Source organism: Talpa europaea (assembly GCF_964194135.1).
Source record: "Talpa europaea genome assembly, chromosome: X".
NCBI classification, from domain to species: Eukaryota; Metazoa; Chordata; class Mammalia; order Eulipotyphla; family Talpidae; genus Talpa; species Talpa europaea.
In genome coordinates, this window is record NC_140081.1 from 33,549,696 (window position 1) to 33,568,449 (window position 18,754).

Sequence of the window (18,754 nt, forward strand, 5' to 3'; positions counted from 1 at the left end):
AATTTTGGAATCATGCTCAGTGAAGTAAGTCAGAAGGTAAAAGAAAAAAAAGAAAGAAACCACCTATCAGATGGTTTTACTTATAGGAGGAATACAGGGGAACCAACAACAAAACAAAAACAAACAGACAATTATAAACCAGGGGCATCCTGCAGGGGAGGAGGAGGGAGAGGGATCAGAGGGAGGGAGGGAGGAGCACAGGGGACTGAGGTGATGGTGCACAAGATCATTGGTGAAGGAAATTCTATGGGGACCACACCTGAGGTGGGGGAAGCAAATATTGTTTAAAAATGAACGATGACGTAAAAAATATTATTACTCTGACATGTACTTCATCTTATTTCCAACTGGATTGGGATGTGAATGTGTCTGAATGTTTCAGAGCAATTTATCAGCAAATCTGCTACTGTGGGGGCCTCCGGGTGGCGCAGCAGTTGAGCGCTGGGTTGCGAAGCTGCCCACAGCCTCTGCAGTGCTGGTTCGATCCCCAGCCGCTGGTGAGGGTCCCACATGGCTCACAGACCTCAGCAGTGTGTTTCCTCGGTCGGTCTGCCTGTTCTGCTCCCCGCTCTGGCTCTGGTGAATTCTCTCACCCTTCCGCACTTCTGACTGTACCCAGTGCTTGTATAAATAAATAAATAAATAAATAAATAAATAAATAAATAAATAAGTAAGTAAGTAAGTAAGTAAATAAATAAATAAATCTTTAAAAAAATGCTACTGTGACTGCATAAATAGTATAATTTTGTAGAAGACCAGAATTTATGACACACATTGAATAATAAAGTTTAAAGCTGAATTTAAAAAAAAAATCACACACAAATGAAAATGGAAAAACTGTCAATACCTGATTTCTTCCCCATTTTTCCACTTGCAATCACATACTTATTTTGATACCCCATGGGGGGGGAAATCTAATGTTCAGAACTACCAATAACAGGAAGAAGAGAATTCTGCTTTTTCTTTTTTGAGAATGAAATGTTTCCCATTGTAGTAGATTCTCTTCAATATGTTCTCTACCTATGTAACATGCTAGCTGGATGTCTTTTGGATAATTGTTACATGTTTGACATGGATAGCACACAAGTTGGTGCCGTCAAAAAGGCCAATAAGATAGGCCTCCCTTGCTTCCTGCAAAGGACTAATAGCTGCACTCTGGAAGGGCAGATCTGTTTTGAAGCTCTGAGTAATTTCTTTCACCACATGCTGGAAGGGAAGTTTGTGAATCAGAAGTTCAGTGGGCTTCTGATAATGTCTAATTTCACCAAGTGCCATAGTATCAGGCTTGTAATAATGTTTCTTTGCCCCTCCAGTAGAGGGTGCACTCCTACAAGTGGCTTTGTAGCCAGTTGCTTCCTCTGTGTTTTACCATGGTAGATTTTCAGACAATGGGCTTTGTATGAGCCGTGGGATAGAGACCTCCTTACATGCCTTCTCCTTCAGCTTGAACTCGCTCAGCTAGAGGAGGTGCTGGCATTAGAAAGCAATGATAGCACAGTGGGCTTGTGAACCATGTTTGTACCTTCTTTTTTTTATGAGTTTTTTTTTAAGATTTATTTATTTATTTATACAAGCACTGGGTACAGTCAGAAGCGCGGGAGGGTGAGAGAACCCACCAGAGCCAGAGCAGGGTGCATAGCAGGCAGAAGGACCGGAGTACACTGCTGAGGGGAGCAGCGGGCATGGCAGGAGAGGTCTGTGCGCCATGTGGGACCCTCACCAGTGGCCGGGGATCAAACTAGCACTGCAGAGGCTGCGGGCAGCTTCGCAGCCCAGTGCTCAATGGCTGTTCCACCAGGGGAGGCCCATGTTTGTACCTTCTTGATCTTATTATTTGGAGCACAAGTTTTAAATTTTGAGTTATTTATATTCTCTTTGGTCATTTGTTGTTTGGGGGTACTATTCAAATAATAATTGTCTAACACAGACCAATGGAATCGAATAGAAAATCCAGAAATAAACCCACAGATTTACGGTCAACTAATCTTGGACAAAGGAGCAAAGACTATGCATTGGAGCAAAGAAAGTTTGTTCAATAAATGGTGCTGGGGAAACTGGGTCACTACATGCAAAAGAATGAAGCTTGACCACTACCTCACACCATATACAAAAATCAACTCAAAATGGATTAAAGAACTAGACATAAGACCAGAAACCATAAAATACATAGAAGGAAATATAGGTGAAACACTATGTGATATGCACATCAAAGACATCTTTATAGATACATCACCCAAAGCAGTGATAGTAAAGGCAAAGATAAACAGCTGGGACTACATCAAATTAAAGAGCTTCTGCACAGCAAAAGAGACAATGGCAAAAACAAAGAGAAACCCCACCGACTGGGAGAACATTTTTGCACACAACACTAGTGATAAAGGACTGATCACAAAAATCTGCAAAGAGCTGATGAGACTCAACACAAACAAAGAAAATAATCCAGTCAAAAAATGGGCAGAAGAACTAAAAAGAAATTTCTCTGAAGAGGAAATGCAAATGGCCAACAGGCATATGAAAAAAATGTTCAACATCACTTGTAATCAGGGAAATGCAAATTAAAACTACCATGAGATACCATCTTACACCAGTGAGAATGGCACATATTAAAAAAACTAGCAACAACAAATGTTGGCGAGGTTGTGGAGAAAAAGGAACTCTCCTGCACTGTTGGTGGGAGTGCAAACTGGTCCAACCACTGTGGAAAGCTGTGTGGAGATTTCTGGACCTACTAAACATAGAGCTTCCATATGATCCAGCAATTCCACTCCTAGGTATTTACCCAAAGGACACAGAAACATCCATTCCAAAGAGCACCTGCACCCCTATGTTTATAGCAGCACTATTTACAATAGCTAAGCTTTGGAAACAACTCAAATGCCCAAAAATAGATGACTGGATCAAGAAGGTGTGGTATATATACACCATGGAATATTACTCAGCATTCAAAAAAGATAAACACATGCAATTTGCAGCAACATGGATGGTGCTGGAAGGGATAATGCTCCGCGAAATAAGCCAGAAAGAAAAAGAAAAATACTGGATGGTCTCACTCATAGCAGGAATCTAGAAAACTTAAGTAAGGGACCAGGAAAATGAATAACTATAAGAAAGTGAAAATCAAAATCAACAAACAACTATGAGCCAGAAACACTCTATGGGTGGTGGGGAGTGGGGAGGGGAGGGATTGGGGTCAAAATAAGGGGATTACAATTGTATGGGGAATATAAAATAAAATTTATTAAAAAAATAATAATTGTCTAACTCAATGCTAGTAAGGTTTACTCCATTTTTTTTTCTCAAGAGCTTTATAATTTTAACTGTTATATTTAGGTCTTTAATTCATTTCAAGTTAGTTTTTGTGTGCGGTGTAAGGAAGAGTTTCAGCTTCATTCCTTTCCATATGTATATCCAGTTGCCCTAGTACCATTTGTTGAAAAACTATTATTTCTCCATTTTATTGTCTGGTCATAAATGTGAGGGATCATTTCCATACTTTCAATATTATTCCACTTATTTATATGTGTCTTTGTGTGTGCACCATGTTGTCTTTATTTCTGTAGTTTTGTATATAATTTTGTAAACCAACATTATCTCAATAAATAAAATAATGCAATAAAAAAGTTAAACATTTTGAAATCAAGAGTGTGCTTTACCTTTGTTTTGGCTTAAGATTGTTTTGATTATTTTCTGGATCCCTTGTAATTCCATATGGATTTTAGGTTTGATGTTTCATATTTATGTGATGAACCCAGCTGGGATTTTCATAAGAATTGCACAGAATATGTACATCAATTGGGGAGTATCGTCACCTTAACAACATTAAGGGTTCCAGCCATTGAACAACGAATGTTTTTACATTTATTTAGATCTTCCTTCTTTCAAACACATTTGTAGTCTTCAGTGTAAAATTCATTTTAAAAAATTAAAAAAAATCATTTTAAAATAGTCAATAAGTCACTTTATTGACTTGCTATTTGTTTACACAACTGTGTAATTTCAGTAGCATAACTTCACACCGTAATGTCCACATTCTTCTCTTACCATCCAATAAGTCCCAGTGCTACTACACAATCACCTTATTCCATAAATCCTCCATACTATCCTACCTCCTACCCACTGTCTTGTAACCACTACATTTTTCAGAGTCTAAGAGATATTTTTGCTAGGTTTTGTGATTTTTTCTGTGGATATCTATATTCCACAAATGAGTGAAAACATACAGTAATTGTTTTCATCTTCTGATTTATTCCAGTTATCATTATCACCTCAAGATCCATTCGTTTTGTCACAAAAGGCACTAGTTCATCTTATTAAATTGTTGAGTAGTATTCCATTGAGTATATATACCATAATTTCTTTATCCAGTCTCCTGCCAAGGTTGATTCCATGGATTGGCTATTGTGAATAATGATGATATGAATGTAGGAATGCATACATTTTTTTCCATTAGTGTTTTAATATATATATAAAGAACTCATACAACTCAACCACATCAAAAATAACCCGATCAATGATGGGCAAAAGATCTATACAGACACTTCTCCAAAGAAGACTTACAGATGGCCAATTGGCACATGAGAAAATGCTCAACATCATTTGTTGTAAAAAACACAAAACCATGAGATATCACCTCATTCCTATGAGAATGGCCTACACAAAAAAAGACAGGAAACAAGTGTTGGCAGTGTTGTGGAAAAATAGGAACACTCATTCACTGCTGGTGGGAATGGAATTTGGTTCATCCTTTATGGAAAACAGTATGGTGCTCCTTTAAAGAACTAAAATTAAAAAAGAAAGAAAGAAAGAAAGAAAGAAAGAAAGAAAGAAAGAAAGAAAGGAAGGAAGGAAGGAAGGAAGGAAGGAAGGAAGGAAGGAAGGAAGGAAGGAAGGAAGGAAGGAAGGAAGGAAGGAAGGAAGGAAGGAAGGAAGGAAGGAAGGAAGGAAGGAAGGAAGAAATTAAAATTAGAAATACCACATGACCCACAATACCACTTCTAGGTATTTACTTGGTGTAAAATTCTTACACTTCTTTCATTAAATCTGTACCTAAGTTTTCATTCTTCTTTAAATTTTTAATTGAGATAACATTAGTTTAAAATACTGTATAAGTTTCAGGTATAAAATTTCACATCACATCTACTATAAAATATTCGGTAATCATCCACCACCAACCAATTGATTCCCTAAATCCCTTCCCCCTCTCCTTCACCTCTGGTAACCAACATTCTTGTCAATCTAAGGTTTTGTTTTTCTTTCTTCATACTGTATAAACCTTTTGCCTTTTTATTCTTTTGGATGTTATTATAAATGGAATTGTTTTCTTAATTTTGTTTTCAAATTACTCATAGCCAGTATATAGAAATGCAAATGATTTTATATATTAACCTTATATCCTGTAACATCGCTAAACTCATTTAGGCAGATAGCTGTGAGCAGTATGTGAAAAGCAAGAATATGTTTGATATTAGGAAGAGTGGATTGAATAAATCAGGACTAGAATAATACCACATACTTAGCATATTTGTGATAGGTTGGTGCTTATCAACCTTTAATATGCATACAAATCTTTTTTTAAATCTACATAAAATGCAGACCATTGCTACTGGGTCTGGGGTGTAGTCTTTAACAATATCTTGGCTAGATATTTACCCAAAGAAAATGAAAAGCCTAATACAACAAGATGTATGCACCCTGTCTACAACACCACCATCCACAGTTGCCAAGTCATGGAACCAACCTAAGTACCCAAGGACAGTTGGCTAGATAAAGAAATTGTGGCATATGTAGTCAATGGCATACTACTCAGCTATTTAGAAGGATGAAATGTTGCCTTTAGGGACAAAATGGATGGGCCTCAAGATGATTGTGCTAAGTGAAAAAAGTCAGAAGATGAAAAAGAGATATTGGATGGTTTCATTTGTCTGTACAATATAAATAACCAAAAAACATATACTGACAAAGCACATCAAAAAGAATTATTAGACTTAGTGAAAAATATAATAGGATTAAGCCTTTCTAACAATTAGGTAGATAGATAGCAGGTGGCTTTCATTTATTATTCTTTTTTTTTAAAGATTTATTTATTCATTTATACAAGCACTGGGTACAGTCAGAAGCACGGGAGGGTGAGAGAATTCACCAGAGCCAGAGCAGGGAGCAGAGCAGGCAGAAGGACTGAAGTACACTGCTGAGGGGAGCAGCGGGCGGCAGGAGAGGTCTGCGCGCCATGCGGGACCCTCCTCTGGGGCCGGGGAGCAGCCGGGGATTGAACTGGAGCTGCAGAGGCTGCGGGCAGCTTTGCAACCCAGCGCTCAACCACTGCGCCACCGGGGAGGTCCCTCATTTATTATTCTTAACCCACAGCAACCCTACAATATACATATCATTGTTCCTATTATAAAAAAATGAACTCAAAAGTTGGGCACATAACTCAAGTTCATAGACTAATTAGCAAAACCATATTTTGAACAATTTATTCTTATGACAAAGCTGGACTCCTTTTACTATACCATATTGGATCTGGGTTAGGAGGAGGTCAGTTGGGATATGAACAATGTATGCATTGGGTGAAAGAGTTAGAGTTGCTGCCACAGTGCATTTGGGTCTAAAACTTGAGGTTATCTTGAAATACTGATAGGTCAGAACCTTGCTTTTCAGGTTGCTAAAAGTAAAGGTGTAAGATTAAACTCTCACGTAGGAGACAATAGGTATCTGGGAGGAGGTCTTGAAAATGGCTCATCTTTGATCAGACTAGACTCCAAAACTGGGCTCTGTATACTACTGAGGTCTATACTTGAGATTAGATTTATTGTTGACTCTTCCCGAATTAGAAATTATTTTACTGGTGACAATGAATGATAGCATCCATGTTATCCCCAAGGGGCCAGGGCAAGGACTTAGGGATGTAGGTAAGGCCCTGTTCATATGGCTCCCTATGAAGTACTTTGGATGGGTGATCAAGAAATTCCTTTCCAACACTTTTTTAGCAGAACATTAGTGGATTTCTATCACCTTAGTCAAAACACGTGAGATAAATTGTTTTGTCCTTAGCACCTTTTATTGAAGTACAACCCTTGATGACAAATCTGGCAGGCATCTCAATGTCAACCAAGAAGGGAGTGGTGGAGGACACAAATTCATAAACAATAAGATTCAGAAAAAGAATAGCTTCACATGGTATAGATGACCCCCAACAGTTGTACAACAAACACTGGTTCTTTATCTATAGAAATTGCCCCCTGCCCCACCCCCCAAAAAAATCTACTAATCTTCAAAGAATACAATGCACTGTTGCAGAAATATTGTTGACATAGACAACTCCTTTGGCAAAGGCAATGGGAGTCACCAAGCTCCATGTGAAAGGAAGTGGCCAGAAATGTATCCAGTTTTCCCCATCTGGGGCTTGCTACTGGCAGAGCAGCACCTTCACGGAGACTGGGGTTCAGGTTGTGACTCTGGCATCCATGGGCAGGTTTTTGGCACACGAGGTTAAATTGAAAACAGATCCTGAATCTCACCTTGAAAGAGGTCTTCACTTTTTAACCTTCTCTGTTCCTTTCTCCCTTTGTAGGTCTTTATTTTCTCTCTCTCTCTCTCTCTCTCTCTCTCTCTCTCTCTCTCTCTCTCTCTCTCTCTCTCTCTCTCCTCACAAGTTCTTCTTGAATATGTCTTGCTATCCATTGGCTGAGTCTGCAGCTGCTGGAACTCAAGGAGACTCTTATCACCCAGAACCCTGGGGAGGGGCAGGAAGGAACACATGACAGTAACTTGCATGAATTCCTTTCTATATAGCAACTACTTTGCTTACCTTTCACCCACTGGGGCTTGTGTGAGTATTTGAAGAGGGAAGGCATAAGTGAGGACTAATGACAGTCATTGGGAAAATCCCCTGGCCTGCCTTCTGGCAGCCTTTGGAGGAGCTTTGAGCCCAGTAAATGAGAGTGGGGTAGAGACTACATCTTAATTAATACCAGCAGCTTTGTGGCACTGTCACACGCAATGGGACTGCCTCATCAGCAGTGCAGGGCATCAGTGCTTGTTTAGTAGTTAATCTTTGTCTGCCAAGCTTTACTTCTCAATATAGTTTTAGGATTATTTTAGTAAGTGCTTTGGAAACTGTCCCCTGTGAGAAAATGAGCATCTTTGTATTCTAATTCCAACTCTAGAATAATTTGCGGTGGAATGAAGGACAAAAGTAACAGTCAATAGTACTTTCAGTGTAGTAAATTAAGGTACAACCAGCCTAATGCTAATTAAAAGAACCCAGACCCATTATCATGGTGTCCAGGTAAGTGACCGTTCTTTCCTTGCACCTATATACCCCAAAAGCTGTTCAGCCAAAAAAAAAAAATAAAATAAATAAATAAATCCTAGAATGAGGGGACTATATCAGCTTCATGCCCCCAATGCAGGACACCTTCACTTGCTCATTGTTTTCCTAGAGCCTATTATTTTTTAATCAAAAAATAAAAAAAAAGATGGCAACCACAGTCTCTATTCAAAGTACTCCACCACCTTTCTCAACCTTGGCTTGGGTAAGCCTAGCCCTTTACAAGCCATCAACTTGCTGAATAGAAAACTTCACTTGAAGAGTTGACATTTTAACAGCGACTCTGACAGCAGCAACGCACTAAGAGGCTATCCAGGGCCCCCCACTCTCCCGCCCCAGCACACCCTGCTGGCCAAGATTCTTTCATTGTTTCCAAATACAATGAAAAGGAAACGGAAGCTAGGGGCCAGTATTTGTAGCAGCAGCAAAGTTCTTTGGCAAATACTTTGGTTGATTGAGGCCCTTCTGCTGCTGCAGTTGACCTCCAAAGGCCCGATGAACTCAGCAGCAAGTAGAGGGTTACCTGGGCCGGACTGTACAACATCAAGCACGGGCCCCAGCAGCAAGGGGTAGTTTCGTTAACAGTGAAGTTTGGCTACAACTCCCTTTTTGCCATCACCCACCTGAGGGCTATTCCAGAATAGAAACAGGCTACTGGTGTAAGGGCCTTGGCAACAGCAGCACTGGTTGTGTGCTTCAGCTCCTGGTGGATTGTAATTTGCTCTGGTGCTGGCCAGGGCTGAAGCTCACAGCTCCCATGAGTTTTCATTCTCTGAGCCCGGCCACAGGTGAGGGAAGCAACTTGTGGACAGAGGAGCCCCTCCTGAGCTCACCGCCACCCACCCTGGGCTCAGAGACCGAAGAGAAATGGGTGAACCTTTGTCCGTTTTATGTTTCTTTGGTTTCAGGGGAAAATGGACTATTGCTGGGAAATGCTAAGTCATCCTGACTTCAAGGGAAGTAAAGGGTGAGGCTGCAGGAGGGAAGCACTGAGTTCAAGGTGAGAGCTCCTTTCTCAGGCACTTGTCAGCTGTAAGGGGAAGAATTCAAAGCCTTGCACACACAGCCACGGTGGAGTCAGGCTGATCTGCAGAAAATGCTTTACTTCTGGCCTAACTTCCCTCTCCAATTACTGTCCTCTTGCCTTGTTAGTTCAAAAAGAAATAATCAAAACATAAAAATAAATAAAATCAGAAGGTCATTTAAAATATAATAAGAAACTCCCTACCCCCCCTACCCCATAATGAAACACGAGTCCAGAAATCAGCTTTAGTAGAGTTATTGATGACCTGTGGTGTGGGTTACAGGTAAGTATCTGTAACCCCTGGTGGCAAAGGAAAGGTGAGATGAAATAGGAAGTGCTAGGCCCAAAGTCTTAGAAGCAGAGGAAGGGTCACACTAGCCAGAGTAGGGCTGAGAGTAGTCCTCTTCATTCTCAACCAAATGCTGGGGAAGTTGGGGTGGAGGCAATGTTTAAGCCTAGTTTCTTCCAGCAGGGCACCTGGGGATCCCCAACTTTTGTTCACATTCTGTTAAGTGTAATTACTCCTCTGTTTCCCACTGCAGAACAAAGGTGAGACCCAGGAACTGGTGATAGATGAATGCTCTCAGGAGAGCCAGATCTCTGTGGAAAATGGCTGGGCCATGAACTTGAGAAGCTGATTATGGTGTGGGTGAGTGGTGAATGTATGACATCTTTGGGGTCTGAGCACAAAGAAGAATGAAGGTATTCTGTTGGTTCTGTGTGTGCTGAGTGTTTGCCCGTGCAAACCATGAGAAGACAGTGTGGCTGCATGATCATGCCTTGCTGCAGCTCCTACTTCTTGCTTCTACTCTTCAAAGTAGACCTTGGCGCTTCTCCTGGGTCTCCGAGGTGGCTGGGAGCACTGCTAGGTAGCAGCAGTGAGCACCTTCAGGGTAGGGAGTATGGAGCAAACAGCTAACTAACAACTATCTACTTGCTAACAGACTGCTAATGAAGATTGAAAGCACTTCCCATTGTGGTTAGGCAGAGATGACATGGCAGAATGCTGGTAGAATTAGAAATTGCTGGGCCCCAGGAGTAGGCTCTCCCTGAGACATTTGAGCTGCTCTTCCCCAAGCTTGATCTTTTCTTCCAGCTCTCGCTGTTCAATGATGAGAGCAGATTTCATCTTCACAAAGTGCTGGTAATCTTGGCGCTGGTCCTCAAGCAGGTAGCGGGAGACCATGCCAAATACCAGCTTCTCCCGATGATCGACATGCTCCTTCAGCTCCTTGGCATCGGCCAACTGCCCTGTCAGCTGCTGCTTCTTCTCTAGGAGCACCAACTGGAGAATCAGAAGACTGATTAAACACCATCCTGATTTGCAGTTAGTCATCTGCCTAACCTACCGTTCCACCAAGGTGCTGCCACAAAGCAACTACCCATTTGCTAATTGATCAGTAATAAATTTCCTTTCCTGGAGTTCACTTTCATGCAAAAATCTTTCTTTTCTGTAGTAGGAACAGGATAAACACAATGACTCTGGACCTCTTTCCATCTCTAAGCTGTCTTGAATTCATGGCCTACCACTGGGGTTGGAGTAGGGGAAGGCTCTGATAAGTCAACCCATGTCCCTTCCATCCAGTGAACAGTCATTATTATGACAATGCTTTCAAAATGGTGTGTCTCTATGTGAGCAAACTCTGTATGTCCATTGTATGTATGCATAAGTAACTCTTACTGTGGATTCCAATTTGTATTCACTTGCACAGGGAAAGGTTTGGTTCTGGAATGTTCCATTTTGGTCAGGAATATATGCAGTGACCCAACTTTTGAAACTGACAGACTGCCAATATCTACTTGAATTATCTAATTTATTCTCACAACCCAGTGAGGTTAAGAAAGCTGCCCACATTGGGCCTCCCTGGTGGCGCAGGTGGTTAAGTGCTGCGCTGTGATGCTGTCTGCAGCCTCTGCAGTGCAGGTTCGATCCTGGCCGGCTGGCAAGGATCCCACATGGCGCGGCAAACCTTCCCTGTCATGCCCGCTGATCCCCTCAGCAGTGTATTTTGGTCATCTGCCTGTTCTGTTCCCTGCTCTGTCTCTGGTGAATCCTCTCACCCTCCCACACCTCTGGCCTGTACCTCAGCTCTGGTAAAAAAAATAAATAAATCCTTAAAAAAAAAAAAAAAGCTGCCCACAGTCACACAACCAGTTAGTGTTAGGGTCAGAATGTCAAGGTACTTAAAAGCCACTGCTTATATTCTTAACACTCTGTTCTGCTGCCTCCGAGACTAGGCAAACTTGAGAGGGCACCCTGATAAGAATAGATGGCATTTCCCTCCATCTACACTCCAGGGACCCAAACTCTACCTTCTCCTGACTGGCCTCCGAATCAATGCTGTTGAGAGCATTCTCCACCCGGGCCAGTCGTCCAGAGAGTGACAGCAACAGGTTCACCACCTTGTCCAGGTCCCCGATAAACAAACGGTATTTTTCAAACTCATTGGATTTGCAGACGGCTTTTAGGTTGGCTTCCACCTCCTTCCCAAGGGCAGAATTGGCACTGATGTCCTCCAGCAGCCCTCGCTGGGCCTCCCGCAGAACAGAAAGCTTTCTGCCAATACTTTCAATAAGCTGCATCTAGGAGAAGTAAACAGGAGACAGCAAATGAGAATGTGCCTAATAGAAACTGATCTGGGCCTCCAATCTGTTTTGGGATCCAAGTAACAGATGGTAGATTCGCCCCACCCCACCCCAAATCACTGGAAATAAGAGAAGCCCGAGTAGACATGAGGAGCAATCCCAGTTTTCTAGACAGGCACGTTGTCTCCTATCTCTTCTGACCTGGTAGAAATTTTTGTTACCACCAAACTTCTTCCCTTTAGATAAATGATACCCTGGGTTAAGCTACACTTGCCAAATGTAGCTTAATAAATACGTGCTTAGATTATTTAATAAACAGGAACTGGAATGCTTATGACATCAGTCTCCTTCAATCCATTTAAGTACCTCTTCTGTGCATGGCATGGTGCCAGATCTTTACTCCCTCAGTTTGGCTTTTGAGGCAGCTTGGATAAAAGTGTAAGTTCTGCAATCATGATGACTTGGTTTGATTTTTAACTGACACTTCCCCAGTCATGTGTCCTTAGGTGAATGACCTCAGGCAGCTTTACTTTATTGGTAGAATGGAGGTTATCAAAATGCCAACTTTATGAAATTGTAATAAGGATCCAATGAGAGAATGCAGGTGAAGTGGCCACCTAAATGCTCAAGAAAAGCTACTCTTACAGTCATGCATCACTTTACAATGGGGAGACCTGAGAAATTTGTCATTCAGCGATTTCATCATATGATCATCATGGAGCGTAATTACCCAAGCCCAGATGGGAGTAGCAGCTGCACACCTGGGGTCTATGGCAGACCAGTACGTGCAGTCTGAGTGTCATGAAGCGACCCATGATCACATTATTATTCATTCTGGCCCCACCAAACCATACTAATCTCACCCTAGAGCACCTTTAAGGGTTATGTCCTCATGCTCCTCTGTGTTCATGACACTCATTTTGTGTCCCTGATTTTCTCATGCAGTTCCACCTGCCTTTTATTTCTTCCTTCACTTTGGCTATTCCTGTTCTGTTCAGGGCCCAGCTTTGCTCCATCCCACCACCCCTGCCTTGCAGGAATCCCCTGCCTCCCTAACTCTTCTCTCAGTGATAGTTTTTATTAACTCTCCAGTCTTTTAGAATTAGAACCCTATAGTGTCATATGAAGTTGTTCACTTTCTGTTTTGTTTGTAAGCCTGATACTCTCTGTTCTGCAACCATCCCAGGCTGGGTAGATTCATCGTCGATTCAGGCAGCTTAAACAAGAAGCTTGGAGGCCTTGGCATCATCCCCACAGGTTAGGGGAAACAAGCCAGCAGGGAGACAGCAACTTGGGTCCCCCTGAGAATCTCTATGTGTTCTTTCCTCTCATAGCCTCTCTCCGCCATTTTCCACTGCACTCTGCCTCACGGTCCTCTGCCGTGCAAAGTTCTCTGTGACGCCGCCCTTATAGGCTCATTCTCTCGGCTCAGGTGTGCCCACTTACACATGTTCACACCATATTCCAGGTGCCCGCTATCAGGCATTCGTGCCCCGAGCTCATGCTCCCAAGCGCCTCCTGCATTCAAGGCCGCAGGTGATAGCCACAGAGGTCAATGGCTCAAAAGCCTGAGCATTACTTATCCCACACTCTCCTACTGTTTACTGATTATAGGTTTTGCAGAGAAGTGCTACCTGTGTCTTGATTTTTCTCCCCTATAGGCCGGACTAGTTTTAACGCTGTCCTCACAGAAAAGTGGTGTGGTAGAGGTTTTGAGTCGGAGAGGCCTGTATTCCAATTCTACCTCCTTCAAATTGTGTGACCTTGGCCAACATACCTAATCCCCCTGAGACTTCAATTTCCTCACCTGTAAGCAGAGTGTGCCTTTTCCTCTTCCCTCACTACTGTTTTGAGGGCTAAATGAGATCGTAGAGGTAAAATACTTCATATTGTTTGTGGCACATTAAGTGCTCAATACATGTTTACTGATGTTGCTATTATTTTATTATTATCGTTGTTGTTATTGTTATATTTTACCACCAGGCACTCTGAGCTAGTGGATAACTTGTCTAGTTGCAAGTTCCTCACAAGACTAGACCCATCCCAAGTTGCCTGCAGCCTTTCAGTTACCCCCTGCTGGTTAATGCATGGACTTTTGTGCCAGACTACCTTGGGGGTGAACCCTTCTTTGCCACAAGTAGTGTGACATGTAGCAAATTACCCAATATCTCTGTGCCTCAATTTTCCCATCTAAAAAATAGGTTAACAAGAGTACCTACCTCATAGTGTTATTATGAGAATTAAATGAGTTAACACATCTTAAATGCTTAGAATCATATCTTGTATATAGGAAGCATGTTTCAGGGTTTATTATTATTCTCACCTAGGCACTCTAAGTGCTCAGGGCCCAGCTTGTAGATTTCTGCAGTGTGTCCTGTCTAGTAGTTTATTTAGAGTTGTCCAAGATGACAGATCAAGGTAACCTGCTCTGGGCCCAGGGACTCTTGTCATATTTCATAACCGCTCAAAAGTCAAGAGACCACCATGCTCTTAGTCTGAAGTGTAATTGGTTAACATTTGGGGAAAACTCAAAAACCTACTGGGAAATAGAGATCAGTGAGATGAATGAGGCAACACCATTAGATGCCAAGAGGCTTCCAGTTATAGTCCTACCTTTTGCTTTCCCAAATAAAACTCAATGTCAGGGACATGGGATGATGGGTGGTCAAATGATCAACTTGGACAACCACCTACGCATCTGAGGCTCCGCAGATCTGGAAGGAAGAAAGTTTTCTCGGCACTTGGGCTTTTCAGCTGAACTTCAACTCTGGGGAAAGTGTGACAGACAGAGCTTGGAGTCACCACAGCTGCAGTTAGAGCTGAAATGCTTTCCTGGGGTAGGGCAGATCAGTGACTTCGTGACTTATCTTCTGCAGAGACAAGACACTTTCCTAGCCCATCCACAATCACTTTAAATCACTATCTGCTCTTCTGTGCTGTACCATCTCTGATCATTCTGCTTCCTACTGGTCAGACTTTTATTAGGTTTTTTCCTAATAAAAGGTCTGGAATAAACTAGAAATGGCCCTGCCATGCTCCGGGAACATGGAACCAAGGAAGTAGGCATCTCGGTCAATGAAACTTCGATACCGCCATACTTCCAATTATTTTCCTGACATTTTGCTTCCAAATGGAAAGTGGTAGTGGTGGTGGAGTTCTGACAAATGGCCTTGAGCCTTCCTATGGGTCACATTCTGAATAAGAATTATGAGCAGAAGAGCAATTTACACTGAGTTCAGATGTCCACAAAGTGGTAAATTGGGCCTTTGAGGTTGCCATGGAAACCCTATTTGCTTATGAAATAAAATGGGTAAGTGCAGGAGGGAAAAGTGATTCCAGGAATTTGATTAGAAAACCAGCCTAGTGGTACTTGGAAGAAGAAAGAGTAGGCTTCGGAACAACATCTCTCCATTTATTTTAGTACTTTTAAGAGATTATTGACTATCCTTGCAAATAAATACTAAAGTTTACCAGCCTATATTATGTCCTCTTTTTTTTTTTTTTCCAGTCAGTCTATTCTCTTTCCCAGAAAGTTACACAGAGACTACAATCAATGACACTGCCATTGGTTTGTGCTCAGTGTCAAAAACTCTTATGTGTTGTAGGTGGTGAGTTACTTAGAAGGCAAGCTTATATCAGAAGGACAGTGTAACAGAGTGAAAGTCAGACAGATCTGACTTCAGGTACTGGATCCACCACTTAGTCTGTAACCTTGGGCAACTTGGCCCTCTCAACTGGTAAAGAAAAGAACAGTGATATCTCCTTTGTAGAGTTAAGGATTAGAGAGACACTTTTATGATGATGATGATGATGATTACCACCACTGTTATTACTATTATTGACTATATGAAAGAGAGATGCGCCACCCTTGTAAGAAACTCTGAGAGGCTATTTGATTTCCATACTGAAAATACAGGAAGGCACCAAGATGTTCTGGATAAGGTGGGGGGCAGGTCCATCTTCAGACATTCTGAAGCTAAATGCTGAAAATCTCTAAGCTGTATTAAAAAATAAAAAATCACCTTTTTTTGAGCCAGTTCGTGGTCAACCTCCTCCTCTCCCAGGCCAATTTCTGCCATCTCGGGTTGATCCTTCAACTTGTTTAGCAGCTCTGCCTTGGCCACAGAAATGTTGTAATAAGTTGAGTGAGAGGTAGGGATCCCTGGGGCCCCCTGAGGAGGCGAGACATGCTGAAACTCTTGTCTGTGGAAACAAACAATGACCAGTTGAGCATCTCTGTGGAGAGGTAACTGACCTTCCTGCTTCTTAATTTCTTCATCTGTAAAATGGGACCCTGCTTCACAAAAGTATTTTATTTCATTTTTTAAAATTGTCTTATATCATTGTTAATTTTTGTATAGTAACTGGTTTCTTCCCTCAAGTGTAGGGGCTTTAAAATAAGAAAATAATGGATGGAGCAGCACTGTTCAAATGTAAACAGGCCACACGAAGGCCTGTTTAGAAGCCAAGTCAAGGCCATCTTCAGGAGCTCAGAAGGCTATTTCTAAGCTCCTCACTTCCACAGCTACAGCAATTGCTCTGGAAATAATTTGGTTGGGTCATGAACACCTCCACTAAAGTCCAGAAACTGGCAATTCCCTAAAGTGTTCTGGGCTTCCGACCATTAATGAGTGATTTCCCTTGGTTTATGGCTTTAGTATATGCAGCCCAAAGGAGGGGTTAGGTTGCAGGGATGTAGCTGAGACCTTGGCTATCTGTTCTCCAAGTCTGGTGGTGCCCCTCCTATTCATCACAGACATCCTGGCTCTGTCTAGCCTGCTTGCTTACAAAGGCACCCTATGGCTTTCCTGTACACTAGTCATTTCATGGTGCCACTCTCGATTGAAATGTTCCCTCCCCCACTGAAGGTCTCCCACAGCAAAGAGGATACCCATGACCTCAGCAGGAGTCAACATGTTGAAGGCTGGGGTTAGCAGCACTGCCAGGGACATGTCACAGCCACCATATCTCCCATCAACTCTTCAGAGACTGCCTGCAGTGTGGCAAGCCTGAAGCCTGAGGAGTGACACCCCACTTCTGGCTTATCACCAATGGTCTAGCTACTCTATGGTTGCAGAATAAAGTGCGTGGGGGAAAAGGGACTAGTGGCACCCAGGGTTTTGACAAGCCTAGCAGCAGACCCTGTTGCCTTGGGTTCGCCATAACCCGCAGGGTTGAGGTGCTGCTTCTCAGAGCCCCAGCCCATGAACGAGAACTGCTCCTCAGGAAAGAAGTAGCTCTGGCTCCATGCTGGCATGGGTCTGGACTCTTCTGCCATCAAGGTTTCTGGTCTGGCATGAGGAAGAAAATAAAGAGAAATGCTTCAATATCAGCTTTTAGCGATGGAGGGGCAAATAATTCTGTCCGTGGTTTATGCAAGATGGGGGCTCACCCCCACTACATCCTTGTGGCCTACCACAACCCTCACCTTCCATTTCTTTGTCACTCCCCCTTTGCTAACCACCAGCTGTTTGAAAGGAAAAAAAAAAATAGGAGAAACTCATTAGTCATTTTTGCAGCTATTTGAAACTCTTAGATAAAGGTCAAAAATAATGGTTAAAAGGCGCCATAGCTATTTACTGATTCATGCTATGCTGTCTCCTGATTCATGACACAAAAGAAACGGGCATGTCAATATCCCTCATCCCAGACATTCATTTTACATGTAGGATTTTAAGCTAATAAAGGAACTGATAGACTCTGCTAGCTAACACTAATATGGTGTTTACTATGCCCCAGAAGGTGTCCTAAGATGTGTGTGGAAGTGTGAGAGTGTGCGTATAAATGTAGATATAAAAGTTAAAGCTAATGACAACCATTTTACAGGTAAGGAGCATGGGGTACTGAGAAGTAAAGTGAATTTTCCAAGGTTACTTGACAGCAGAACTGTGATTTAGAGCTGCTTTTAGTCACTATGCTATACTGCCAAAGGGACGACTTGGCATCATATTAAACTTTGCATATAAGCAATTTTCTGGCTGGACTGTAGTACAGAAGAAAGAATATTCTGGAAGGAATATGAATGCCTGAAACTGAGGGAGTTCCCATCTACAAGAAGAATATCTAGGGCATGTGTGAGAGGTCTGAGTCAGAATGTGCAGAAAGTACACAACATTTTTTTTTCATTAAAAAAAGGATGTGGGGCCTCCCCAGTGGTGTAGCGGGTTGAGCGCAGTGTTGTGCAGCTGTCTGCTACCTCTGCAGCATGGGTTCAATTCCCTGCCGGCCAGGGAGATATCCACATGGCGTGGCAGACCTCTCTTGCCTCTCCCGCTGTTCCCCTCAGCAGTCCTGCCTCTCCCACTGATCCCCTCAGCAGTGTTTTCGGTCCGTCTGCCTGTTCTGCTCCCTGCTCTGTCTTTGGTGAATTCTCTCACCATCCCACGCCTCTGGCCTGTACCCCAGTTTTTGCATAAATAAATAAATCTTAAATAAAGGGTGTGGCTTAAATAATACCTTACACTTGGAATTCATATCTGTTTTAAAATGTTAGAACATAATTCCCAAATTCATGTCATAAAAAAAAAAATAAAAGACTCGTTTCCAACAACAAAATTAAAGATGGGGGCTGTATGTCACTTTTATCTCAATAAAATTAGAAAAAAATTAAATTAAGAAAAGGATGTAGTAATTAGGGATGCAGTGTCCCAGAATAAACACAACTGTATTATATTAGGCATTATGGTCTAGACTCTTTTCCTTATAATCTCCAATAATAGGGCAGGAGTTATGAGAGAGATCTGTGAGAACATAATCTGGCTTTGGTAATGAACATTGAAGTAAAAATCAGAATACTAAGAGGAAGTGCAGAGTCC

The 18,754-nt window shown here is 42.2% G+C and overlaps 1 protein-coding gene across 1 annotated transcript in view; it reads right to left on the bottom strand.

Annotated features, from left to right (window-relative positions):
* Window positions 1-10,368: 10,368 nt before the first annotated feature.
* Window positions 10,369-18,754, bottom strand: part of SHROOM4 (shroom family member 4) — a gene marked incomplete at its 3' end in the record, with an annotated part of 230,417 nt that continues 222,031 nt past the window's right edge. The window contains exons 7-9 of the mRNA XM_084258477.1: window positions 15,962-16,142; window positions 11,667-11,936; window positions 10,369-10,638 (exon numbers count right to left, since the gene is read on the bottom strand). Of these exons, the coding sequence (XP_084114603.1) occupies window positions 10,369-10,638; window positions 11,667-11,936; window positions 15,962-16,142 (721 nt within the window). The remainder of the gene's footprint in view (window positions 10,639-11,666; window positions 11,937-15,961; window positions 16,143-18,754) is intronic.